The sequence below is a fragment of the Lactuca serriola genome, chromosome 8, assembly GCF_051521515.1.
Source record: "Lactuca serriola cultivar US96UC23 chromosome 8, Lser_US96UC23_V15, whole genome shotgun sequence".
Taxonomy (NCBI): domain Eukaryota; kingdom Viridiplantae; phylum Streptophyta; class Magnoliopsida; order Asterales; family Asteraceae; genus Lactuca; species Lactuca serriola.
Genome location: NC_136415.1, coordinates 141106254 through 141119603, shown reverse-complemented (window position 1 = coordinate 141119603; position 13350 = coordinate 141106254). Strand labels below are relative to the sequence as shown.

General features: G+C 31.7%; 2 protein-coding genes across 2 annotated transcripts; both read right to left on the bottom strand.

The window, feature by feature from the left end:
* Positions 1-7172: 7172 nt before the first annotated feature.
* Positions 7173-9341, bottom strand: LOC145069653 (uncharacterized). The gene is made up of 5 exons (XM_079016607.1): positions 9190-9341; positions 8298-8478; positions 8115-8213; positions 7849-8000; positions 7173-7731 (listed from the first exon to the last, which is right to left on the bottom strand). Exons 2-5 carry the CDS (start codon positions 8466-8468, stop codon positions 7344-7346), a joined length of 810 nt encoding a protein of 269 aa, XP_078872733.1. The 5' UTR covers positions 8469-8478; positions 9190-9341; the 3' UTR covers positions 7173-7343.
* Positions 9342-10897: 1556 nt separating this feature from the next.
* Positions 10898-12073, bottom strand: LOC145071402 (RING-H2 finger protein ATL16-like). The gene has a single exon (XM_079018294.1). It carries the CDS (start codon positions 11954-11956, stop codon positions 11099-11101), a length of 858 nt encoding a protein of 285 aa, XP_078874420.1. The 5' UTR covers positions 11957-12073; the 3' UTR covers positions 10898-11098.
* Between the last annotated feature and the right edge of the window lie 1277 nt (positions 12074-13350).

Genomic DNA, 13350 nt, shown 5'->3' with positions numbered 1-13350 from the left:
TGGTCCCACTATTGTTGATAAGTTGGCAATTTTAGCTTTCACAAATACGTAACAAATGTGTTACTTATGTATCATAACAAAAGATATAAAAATAGCCCCTCCAGTTTTTATAATTTGACAATTTTTAGTTTTGTACACCATCACATAAATGGTTGTTATTTTAAATTTGCTACTATATATTGATGTTAGTATTACTTATTGTTATTATTCAAACAAAGTCTTTGTTTTAAGGTTTAGTTATTTTGACATTTGAGTATTAAATATTTTACGTGTAAAACCTCATTAAATGGGAATGACGACATGAAAAGAAAATGAAGAAAAAGATAATAATATTTTTATTAAAGTTGTTATGCACATTCTAATTAATATGATGAAATAATTATTGGTTGGCCGAAGGAGACATATGTGTGATGGAACCAAAACAAGCACATAAGATGTTTATATGATTAAGCCTTAGAAAATAAATGTCGGTTAAACGTAGGGTGCATGTCTGCGGGTAGCGTGACGACATCCGGTTAAGACTAACGCACATTAAATGGGAATGACGACATGAAAAGAAAATGAAGAAAAAGATAATAATATTTTTATTAAAGTTGTTACGCACATTCTAATTAATATGATGAAATAATTATTGGTTGGCCGAAGGAGACATATGTGTGATGGAACCAAAACAAGCACATAAGATGTTTATATGATTAAGCCTTAGAAAATAAATGTCGGTTAAACGTAGGGTGCATGTCTGCGGGTAGCGTGACGACATCCAGTTAAGACTAACGCCATCAAGGTGAGTTTTTTTCGTGTTCTGTGGTTGCTCGCACATAAATGTTTATCATGCGTTTATTATGTGGTTTTTATTTATAATTTGACAGTATGTTTTATGATAAGTATGGTTGTGTTTAAATGTTATTTTGGAATTGTTGTCTACTGTGTGTGTGTGTGTTTTTTTTAGGTGACATGTTTAGTGGAAACGAGTAGGGTGTTTAATCGTCGTGAGCATGACAGATGTGTGTGATCGGCGGGGATGGGAATTGAGATTTATACTCATTTCCTTGGATATTTAAAATATTTGAGTACAATGGATGATGAGTTGTCTCAAGGAGAAGGGAAATGAATCTTTGGTTCTTTCTCTGGATAATTAATCGTTCCCCTAAATTATGTCATCGGGTGATTTGTTTTGCTGTATGATTTCATGAACATATATGATAAAAATATTTGTTTTTTTAATTGATGGACATATATGTGCAACACGAACTCACTAGGCCCTAGACTTACCCATTTAGAAACTTTAAATGTGCGCAACCCAAGGAACTATTTAACAAGTGACAGTAAGAAGGCTAGGGAGAATGATTGATCAACAAGACTACAAATGATTTTTGCAAAGACATAACACCCGAAGCTCTTCGGTTGAAGACTTTATTTTATTTCATTTTGCTTCTGCTGTAGTTTAGTTTGTAAGTAAGTTCCTAATTGATCTTGGGAGATGTTGGAACGATTATTTGTTATATAATCTATATATGAAAATTGGGGTGTTACATGTATTAAATTGGTAATTTAATTAATAGAGTGCTCAATTAAAATTAATAAAACTTTAGCATGGGATTATAAAATTGGCTTAGGGTTCCTGTTTTGCTAACACTAATCATAATTTTAGGTCATCATTTCGGACGGCCAACATTTTGAATTATTTTGGAATATAATAATTCCTTATCCCTCGAAAATACTTGTTTCATATGAAAAAAATACTTGGCTCCTTATGGTTTTTGTCTGTTATGGTTTTGGTTTCACTCACTCACTCTTAAATGACAAACGTTAAACGTTACTAAAAGTCAATTTATGTTTATTTTATCTTTTGTTTTTTTTGTTATTTCTTCTCTTTGTATTAATTTTATAGTCATATACCAACAATTAATGGTTTTATTCAAATATTATGACATGAACTAAAAAAAAACTAGCATTTTATAATTTATCACAATTTGGCTAGATTTGTGTTTAAAGCTTGCATATTAGTTGATAAATTGATGATCATATATATATATATATATATATATATATATATATATATATATATATATATATATATATATATATATATATATATATATATTAAAAGTGTTTCATAGATATATGGAATAAATAAGCTAAAATCGTAGAAAACTGAATACAAATATAGTTACTAAAAAAATATTAAATTTGTTCTTGACCTAAAAGTCAAAAATATAAACACACAAGTACTATGTGAACTTGCAAAAGACAATTGAATAAAGTTTGTATCATGAAATATATATATATTTTTATCAAAATTTGATTTTTTTTTTCTGTCTACTTTATCCTAAAAATTATTACAAAGTTTATATTTCTTTTTGGTTGTTTATACTTTCAAATTGAAAATGATAGAAAGTAGATTTCGTAGCTTAGCTTTTTAGTGACATGTAATCTTGAAAGGGTGACTATTTACTCTCCATCATTATGAGTGCTTCTTTCATGTTCATCTTAAATTCCTATAATTGTTAATAAACTATTAGCGACTAAAAAAGTAAAACCAATATGCAGTTGTCAAATTCAAAATCAGACCTTTAGATTATCATAGAACTTAAATGATATGATAGGTAAATCGGCGTTTTTGTTAAGACAAATTATATAAAAAATATACTAAATTTATATAAAATTTCAATTTTGACATTTTTTTTCTCAATTAAGTCACGAAGTTTATAATTCTTTTGCAAATTTAACGATCGGCGGGTTTGTTTCAAACGTTTTATGTTTCTTACTTGTTAACTAGGCAAAAAGGTTATGTGACTTCTAATATATGATCCTAGTTGACAAATATTTTGTTAAATTGACTATTTGTGTTTATATGTACTCATTTTCTCTAATTTCTTCTTCTTTTCTTTTCTTAGATAATCACGTAATGACTTCTCAAAATTATTCAAATGGTTCACCATCTCAGAAGAGTGTAAACATGATAAGGAAAGTTATCAACATTAATATCTCTAAAAGAAACTTTTATTGCGTTGTTTATATCACTCTGGAACGATGAACCATCTGAAAGACCCAAATAAACTTGTTGATTGGTTAAATTTGTAACAAAATTATAAACTTTATGACTTGAGAAAAAAGCACAACATCAAAATCAAAATTTTATAGACTTAATGTGATTTGCCTTCTCATTAAATTATAGTTTATTCGTGGTTAGAAAGGTGTACACCAACAATTAAGATGAATATTTTTTAATTTTTTTAACTTAATCTTTATCTCTTTCATAATAAGACGTCGCTCTTTTTTATTAAAGTTTTATTTTTATGAAATGAGAGTTGATGTAAAATTTATCCACTACTCCTCTAGTGGCCACCAACCGAAACAAAAGCCTACCTTTCTTTTTCCTTGACGTTTTTTTCAATGTCCAATAAAAGATTTCAGTGCAGAATATTTCCTTTCAGGAATTAATGGAAATTATTGTATTTAAAATTCAATCTGATTTAGAGAAACCAAAATTTTATTAATATATATTATTGACAATAGTTGTAGCTTCTGTATGTTCAACTATATATATATAATATAAGGAGTTGTCGATCGCTAATGAAAGCTAAGTTATACACTTAGATCACGATTAGTAGGAGTGGTTATATCTTTTTGATAGTTATTAATATCAAACAAAAGCATCAAATTTGTCAACTCAATCATGATTGATCCCACAAGATTCTAAAATCTTTCTCAAGGTATCCAATGCTATGAGCTAGGATCATATTAAATTTAACACCTGTTAAATTAGGGTTTACTATAAATGACACTTACCTATTGACTTGGTGTTGTTTAAGTGCTATAAATGATTTAATTTCTACTTTAATATGACAAATAGTTGATTGTCATTTTATGTCATTAACGTATTAAGAATGTGTTTGGGATTGCTTATTTAAAACTGGTTATGTTTTTTATTTCCACAAGTGTGTAATAGCTTCTGTAGTACCAATATATAGTTTAAGAAAAAGTGTTTCAAAAAACTTTTTTTTGAACATGTTAGCAACTTTAAAGTTAGAAACTCTTTTGCCCATGTTCGAAACTAGGCTTCTACTCCAAGAGGCAATAACCTCTACCAACCATTTTAATTATCTCCAGTTGGCTTCAATAAACTTATGTGATACAAAAATATAATAAATTGATAAGTAGTTATTTAGAGAAGTTATCTTGTGCGATACAAAACACTCAAAATGCTTATTAGATATATTAAACCACAATAAGCAAAAGTTGTTATGTGCAATCCAAACACTCAAATTAGTAACTTAACATTTCAATCTGCCATAATTCAATAAACATTTTAAATAGATGACCACACGACCCTCTAAACTGACGGCCAAATTCAAGTAACAATCAAGTGAATCAACACATGTGGCTTTATCTCGATACAACCGCGGGTAGCCATCTTGGCTCTTTTTCTTGTGAGAATATGAACAATTCATATGTTATAATTATAAAAATAAAATAATTACAATAGTTATGTTTTTTTTTAATAAAACATGATTAGGAAATTGCAACGTTTACAAATATTCTGTGAACAACTTTTGAATAGGGGTGACAATTTATGAGACGACACGACATGAAACGAAATTGAGACAGAACTGAATTCTGAATTCGTGTTCGTGTTAAGTGTAAAAACACGATGCTGTGTCGTGTCGTGTTCGTGTTCAAAATTCGACACGAAATTGACACGATTTAGCATTTCCTTGTCGTGTTATGTATGATTAAGTATTCATTAAATAAACTAGTTTTTATTTATTTATCTTTGTCGTGTCGTGTCGTGTTTGTCATTTTTTAATTCGTTCGTTTTTGTGTTAGTTAAAAAAACACGACATCCTGTCGTGTCGTGTTCGTGTTACATAAAACCTTGTCGTGTCGTGTCAGACAGAAACACGAAACGATAGCACGATTTGTCACCCCTACTTTTGACATGTCCTTTTCTTTTAGTTGAATCTTCTTATTTTACTAGGTTAGCCCGTTAGAAAGAAAAAGTGGCTTTAGCTGTATTTGAAGGAATGAAATACATTATTACGGCATAGGTTTAGTTGTTATAAATGAATGTAATGAACCATATGTCAAAAAGTTTTGTGGAACCTCGATCTCGTATGTATGGTATTTGTTTAAAAAAATCGAGGGCGAGATGGGATGTGGTTAACCCCCGTTTTAATTTCGGGAGTGTGGACGGAGGTGGGCAGTCCCGCCCCGAACCCTCATGGGGTCTTGTTAATATATATATATATATATATATATATATATATATATATATATATATATATATATATATTATATATATATAATTGATTATATAAATATAATAAATAATAGCATGATTTTGAGTTGCCAAAATTTAGCAAAAATCATGTTTTTAAGTTGTTAGTAGAACATTTTTGAGATATTATAACATTTTTATTTTTAACATGTAAAATTATGCTATAAATAACTATTTTTTTTACTTAAAATAGTTTTTTAATCCAAAAATAGTTTCTTTTAGCCTATAAGGACAACCCAAAATCAATCGGAAACAGAGGAACGAGGGTATAGGTAATCAAGGAATTTGGGGATGGGGCAGGGGTGGGAAGGTTGGAGATTTCAGGGAGGGGGAGGGGGAGCATGGGAATTTCGAGGGTGTATTCATGAGAATTTTAAACGAAATGAAATATGTTTATATAAAATTTATTTAATAGTTTATGTTTATTTAGTTAAACTTTATTCTTATAAGTTAACATTCTTACTGAGACGTCTAATGGAGAAATATCAAGAAGGAAATAGGAATTTTCATATGGTGTTCATTGACCTTTAGAAGACCCATGATAGTGTCTGACGTGATACAATATGGAAGACCTTGGAAGCTAAAAGGGTTTAGGGAAGATATGTTAGGGTTATACGTGATTTGTACTACAAGTCTTCAACTTATTCGAATTGCAATTGGTGACACCAAAGCTTTCCCCATAGAAATCGGGTTTCATGAGGGTTCAAATCTTAGCATGTACTTCTTTGCTTTAAATATGGATGGAAATTATTGTGAAACAAAGGTTGGGTCCCAAGAAGTAGTACCATGGTGTATACCTTTTGTTGATATCATAGTTTGTGGCTCATAAAGCTAAATGTTAGATTAAATACTTGGAAGACATCATTAGAAGAAAAAAAGGCTACATATTAACAAAGAAAAAAAGGCTACATATTAACAATACAAAGACATACTATCTTTGGTGCAATTTTTGGGGTGAGCCAAATGGTGAAGGTATAGAAGTATGCGTTGACGATCATGTTTTACAATTAAATGAGAGTTTCAAGTACACGAGATCTATAATTCATAAGGAAGTTGATGTTGATGATGATGTTACAAATCACATAAAGGCAGGATGGTTAAAATGAAGGACATTTTTTGGGACAAAAGGTGCCACTAAAACTATAGGGAAAATTTTGTAAGGTGACAATAAGGTCATGTTTGTTGTATGGAACTAATGTTGGCTGATTAATAAGGAACATGGAGGCAACATAGATGAGAATGTTGTGATGGTCTTGTGGAAAGACATTGTTGACATGAAAGTTCTATACTTGAACCAAGCAAAAGTCATGGACACACTCCTGGTTGAATCAACCAGCCCACACTTCCCCAAACTCACTGCGTTTAAAGGGTGTTTGCTAAACTTTAAAAAATAGTTTTTAAACTTATTATCGGTTCTATACCGGTACAAGTTAAAATGAATGTTTGGATAGACTTTTTTAAAAACAACTTATAACCGCATGAAACTAAAAAGAAGTCATTTTTGATCATTTTGCCAAACACTAAAAAAGACTTATCAACTTATAACAATTTAACAGTAGATAAGCTAATCCAAACACTTTTTTAAGACCTCCATTTTGACACCACTATAAACTAATAAGTTATAAATGTTTATCATTTTGAATACACTTAGCCAAACACCCTCTTAGTTAGAGGGGAGAGTTCGTAGATATAAAGAAAAGAAACTCAGGTAGAATTAGATTCAAACTTGTTAATGGAGAGTCTCTCTCGACTCACAGAATCTAAGAACAACAGTCTGCTAGAGGATTGGAAAACTAACCGTTTAGCAAGGAGGAAAACACCACACTCGACACAGCCATAACCAACAGACAACATTATGTTAAAAAGCCATACACAAGACAAAGACTACAAATGAGAAGCAACAATAATAACGCAAGCCTCCTTTTACATACTCCACTACAAATGTAACAACTGGTTGCTGTATAAATAGCATTCTCTATGCATTCAACAAAGCAAAAACCACAACCAAAAAGTCACCTATTTTACATCAAAAAAAAAAAAAAAAAAAAACTAAACAATTATTCTAAAAAAGCCAATTAACGGTAATGTTCCCGAGCCAAACAAAGAGGGGAAACTGTGCTAACGCGATAAACAGCAGCAGATAATGATGCCTGCTGGAATCAAAACTTCTAACCTCTGAAAAAAGGACACGTTTCATTGTTTTCACCAAAAAGATTCCCATACAGAGACAAGTCCATGGCATCAAGAAGTAGTAGGAGTAGGACATGATGATTCTACCAAAAACCGCCAGGCATAATCCAGCGAACGCATACCCGGCGTAAGCTACGATGTCCAGCAGAGGTGCCTCTGCACCACCCAATGAAAATAATGACATTTTTAGAAGTGAAACCTGTAGAAACCAACCCACTATTCCCTTCATGAACAGCCAGTTCAATGCTTCTGGGGTAAACCTGTAAATTAATAATAGATGTTAAAAAAATGCCAATAAATTTAAAATAAATAAATAATACAACCCATTTTGCATAAACAGGTATAGCATAGTATAGTGTGATTAAGCTTATACTTACTTTCCTTGAAGTCCCAATGAGAAGCCAGCAAGAACAACATATGTACCAAAAGCCATTAATGGGATATACAGATCTGGAGCATTGATATCATAAATGGGAGGCTTATATGATAGCCTACCCCCTACTGGCTCAGTAATTCTTGTCCAATGACCCTGAAAATGACAAATAAAACAACCAAAATGTATATAAGTTACACATACACAACAGAAGAAGATGAAAATGAGGGCAGATTGGGTAATAATATAAGCTGTTAAGATACCACTTACCCTGTGCAGAAATGGGAATAGAACAACCTTCAATTTGTTCCTCACATAATGGTCGTTCACTTGGAAATAATATTGTGGATCAGAGAAGTATCTACTAATCTGTGAAAATATTTTACAATTTGAGAGTATGGAAAATGGAAATATAATCAAATAATGGAGATTGCTGTTTTTAATGTTACTTACATTACTTTGCACGTATTCGGAGCTTGAACCTAAGATTTTTTCTCCATAGGCACCAAGTCCACCTCTGATTAGTCCTGAACTGGCACCATAAAATGGATTCCCAAATGGAGTTTGTGGTGTACTAACTGGTGGTCTTGGCACCCCAGATGGGTTTCCAAGATTATCATACATATTCAATTATCTGAAAAGAAGAGAAAATGATGTGACACTGATACATGCATTGCATACAGCAGATTCTGTGAAGGGAAAATGAACACAAGTCTAACATAAACATTTCTTATAAGATACAGTTGAGTGAATACGAGCATATGCTAAGGTAGACCTACAATTATGCACATTTAGTGATCAAGTTAGGTGGTTCATGTTCTACATTCAAGATAGGTGACAGGCCTGGACTTTTGTGATCAAGTTAGGTGGCTTTAGGATTCAAAACTGCTATGTATATGTCAATCTAGCATGTGGTAAACCCATGGAACCGTTTTTGATAACACAGATACTTCTACCAATAAGTATATTCGCAATCATCAACGACAACTACAAAATCATGCCAATGTTGAACTCAAAACTCGCTCAAATTCGAAACACGTTCGACGCCAAGAATCCAAATAGTATAAATACATATAGATCGCCATTCTTATAGATTAAAGATATTCAGTTGACTTAACATTCGATTTGGACAGATTGATACAGTTTCATAAAATATAAAACTGAAAGGACGCGCAAAGTACAACGATTTCGTGATCTAAAAGCTAATACTACAAATCCTTGAAAATTCGTCGTAACTTATCATGAAATCGAAGAGTAAGATATGTAATAACTGATAAAAGGAGAGGTTATAACTTATAAGTGACAATTAAAAAAATACATCTATGTGGATGGAAAAAAAACGAACCAGATGAACTATCCGGCGATGAGAGATTGAATCACGTAAGATTCCGATGTCCGATGTAGGCCGCGTTAGTGGAGGTGGTCGACGGAGAGAGTAGCAGATCTGATAAAATTGGGGCTTCAGATCCTTGTGGCGGAGGGCTTGTAATTTCCTTTTGTAAAGCAGGGGCTATATTGTAATATTGGAATATGAACTGGAAATAGGAATTGCCTCGAAGCATACTAGAAGTTAAATTTTGTACCCTTTATTTTCAAAAAAGGTTCAAATGCACCCTTTGTGGTGACTATAAGAACTCTAATATCTATTTTACAAAATAAATGGCAATTTTGAGAAAAATACTCTCTCTAAAGATTCTAAAACTTATCGTTTTAATCAAACCTCTCATTTTTTTAAATGTTTTTAAGATTAATCCTAAAATTTAATACATAAATTAGAGGTAATCAAGATTGCGACATAAACATATTCCAAAAAAGAGACACACAGAAAAAATGGATTTTCACTAACATACAATTACGATTGGACGTCTCTTTTGTTTCATTCTTCTGTCGTTCCAATATCTTTGTTCTTTTCATCATTTTACTTCACTCATATAACTCTTTTATGGGTTTTACAGTAACCATAATTAAATAATAATCGAGATATAATGCCGCATTGATATAGACTTCAACAATTTGATTTGGATATCCTAAAAAAACACATTAGTTGTTTGTTTGTTTGTTGCTTCTAGAATGGGTTTTGTTGACATCACTTTTAGCTGATTATGCCTTGAATATCGTCAAGAAACAATAATCAGAATTGGCCGATATAATTTTTATAAACATGTTTGATTAACTCATCAATTCCTTCTTGTTTATGATGCCTGAAGCAGTCCAAAAGAATGGGTTGAAACTTTTAATCTTATGAAGATGTTATTGATTTTTTTTTCAGAACTTCTTTGTGAGAACTTGATAAATGATACATAAGTATTCATTCATATTAACCTTAGATTAACCTTTTGATGAATTTGTTATTAACCTTATCTAGTGTCTTCACATTGCCACTAATTCAAAATATATCCAACTTATGTTATTAGTATATTTTGATTTGGTTGTGCTTACCCTCTAAACTAACATGTCTCGACTTTGGGTGATGATATTGTATGAAAAATATATCTTACACGTATCCTTAAAAATGATTATGCCCTCGATAATCTCGGATGACGTAACTATCTCATTATTTAGATTCAAATAGTCAATTTGATATTAGCAGCGTTGAGAAAAATTACTTATATACCCTTATTTTATCTATTACTTCCTTAAATGATCAAAATTTGCCAAAACACTAGTTTCCATAAATACTACTTCATGTGACACTTTTTATTACACTTGGTTATCTTAGGAGAAATTAAATATCCTCTTATTTTTTTGTTCCTACAATTTTTACTGTCCAATTAAATGGTGACATGTATAATATTTAATGCTCATTTAATATGATTTAATTATATTTTAATATACTATCTGACACTTATCATCATTTAAATGAATAAGATGATTTATAGGAATAAAAAGTAGGATGACATTTAATTTCTCTAATAATTTGCTCCTTAAGATCTTATTGTATTATATCATCACACCCAAAACTCGTAAGTCTCCCTGTTAATTCATGAAGTAAAGAAAAAAAAAAGCAATACAATATATCTTAGAGAAATGTGGAATTTTAGTGAAATTGGATGGGACAAAAGCAACAATTTTTTGTGACACTCATAAGTTGAACAAAATGAGATACACTTACTCTCGATCTCTACAAAAGACATAATGTCCTCCTCATCTTTACTCTCCATCTCTCATAACAATAGGTATTTTTAGTGAAATGTGATATGTTGCTACAAACCCGAAAAGAATCCGAGAAAAACATGATTTAATCTCTTGTCTAATTAAAACTCGAGAGGAAGAATAGCACTTCGGGATCCTCGTACATGTCCAAACGAGAAGAAAGGTCTCTTTGTTCTTGTAGCCTCTTCATGATTACGTATGATATCTTGAACAGATAAATAAATATCACGATCAACTGCAGAATCCATCGAGAAAGATCTTCGAAGGGGTTGAATTGCAAGTTGCTCATCTTTCGTCTCCATGATTCTTTCAAAATGAGGCTTTCTCGATTCATTAGCACCCTCGCCCAATTCAATTGTAACGAAATCTTCGTTGCTATTTGTTGGGCTCGATTCCGGATCTTGAGGCGAAGAAGTGGGCCCAATCGTATCCGTTAGACACCGGGTCGTACCCGAGATGTTGAATCGACAAATCGGGCAATTGGGATTGTTCCTAAGCCAAATGTCGATACAATGCAAATGGAATCCATGGTTGCAGCTTGGAAGAACTCTCAATGTATCCAAATCTTGAAACTCATTCAAGCAAACCACACATTTATGCAATCTTTTGTTCACGTTGTCCCTTTTGCTATACTGACAAACGGGTATCTGTCGGATTAGTGATTCGTCGAGCCCGGTGATCTGCCATGCCGGAGTTGAGTAAACTGATGGTGGTTCTTCTGATGTAGTGGTCCGGGATGTCATGAATTGGATTAAAGGGTAACAGCATTTGGTGATCAGGAAGTAGCAAAGGAGCAAGAAAGTGATTGCTGTGATGCAGGCTATTGCGATGGCTAGTAGAGGGAATCCGGTGGCAGTTGTTGCCGGAAAAGATGGTGGTTGGAAGGTTGAGTTCTGGTGGTTCTTGATTGAACGGTGGTCAGAGCTGTAGACTAGCTTGTGTATAGACTTAAACTCCATTTGTAGATAAATCTCTAGAGGTTTTACTGAATTCGTTTCTTTTCTTTATACAAACAACACATACTTGCTTGTTTGATGTTGAAACATGGAATATGTGTTTTTATGTTCCAGGCTCCTTTGGGGCCTGGGGTTATTTTAATGAAACTAAGAAACCAATTTATTTAAAGAAAATAACATAATAATTGATTAATGGTTAGATTGCCCCTATAATGGGGACTCATATCATTACAGCGTGGGTAACCGCTTGACCACCTCTACTAATATATATATATATATATATATATATATATATATATATATATATATATATATATATATATATAGAGAGAGAGAGAGAGAGAGAGAGAAAGAGAGAGAGAGCACGAGAGAGAGAAATGAATATGTAGTTGTTATGTATCTAAGCTTAGGTATAGATACGTAGTTAAATAAAACAAATCCAATTTCATTTTCTCTTAGTTTTGTTTTTTGTTTTAATAAAATACCATTGAATTAAGTTCAATTATGGAATGAAAATATCAATTATATATATTTTTATTGCAAATAATTTTGAAGTTTATAGAGAAAATAAAAAACCAATATTTTTTGACCAATATAACTCAAACGTTTTGTGTTTCAATTAAAAAACTATATCCAATGATTTTGTGAAAAGCTTAATTGAGTTATAACATGTTCTTCTTTTATCTTTTATTCTATTAGTTTTCATTTACAATTTATTAGGGTTGATTAAATTGTCACGACTTTAATGCTTTAATTTCTTAAACACAATGAAGAAAAATAATATAAATTTGATCGATTTAATAAGTCACATGATTAAGGAAGAATAGTAAAAAGATATCATGATTAGTTTGGATATGAAGTGATCAAAACTACATTGTTTGAAGGGTTTTATATATAAGCTTAGGTACATGATAGGTATATGACAGTCGCATATATATATATATATATATATATATATATATATATATATATAGAGAGAGAGAGAGAGAGAGAGAGAGAGAAAGAGGAAGGATCATTTGATAACTCATAATTTCCCGAGAACCCGAGAACTAAAAGTGGAACGTTAGATCAAAATAAAGGACGATCAAGATGGAAGGTGTCATTTTTGTAAATAATCAGAAAACTAAAGAGGATGGGGTATTACCAATTAAATTACATAAGGGCATTATTGGAAACAAATACATTATTAGTTTACTACATTAAATCACTAAAAAAGAAAAAAAAATTTCCAAACGTAACATTCGATCTTCCCAAAACGCTCCTCACCTTCTCCTGTTCTCTGATTCTGGTGTCACGATTCCGCTTCCCCCACAACCAACGCCGGCAAGTCGAATCTTCAGCACCACATCTAGGTCATTATCAGAGACCACCATCTACATCGCCCATCTCCCTCCGCC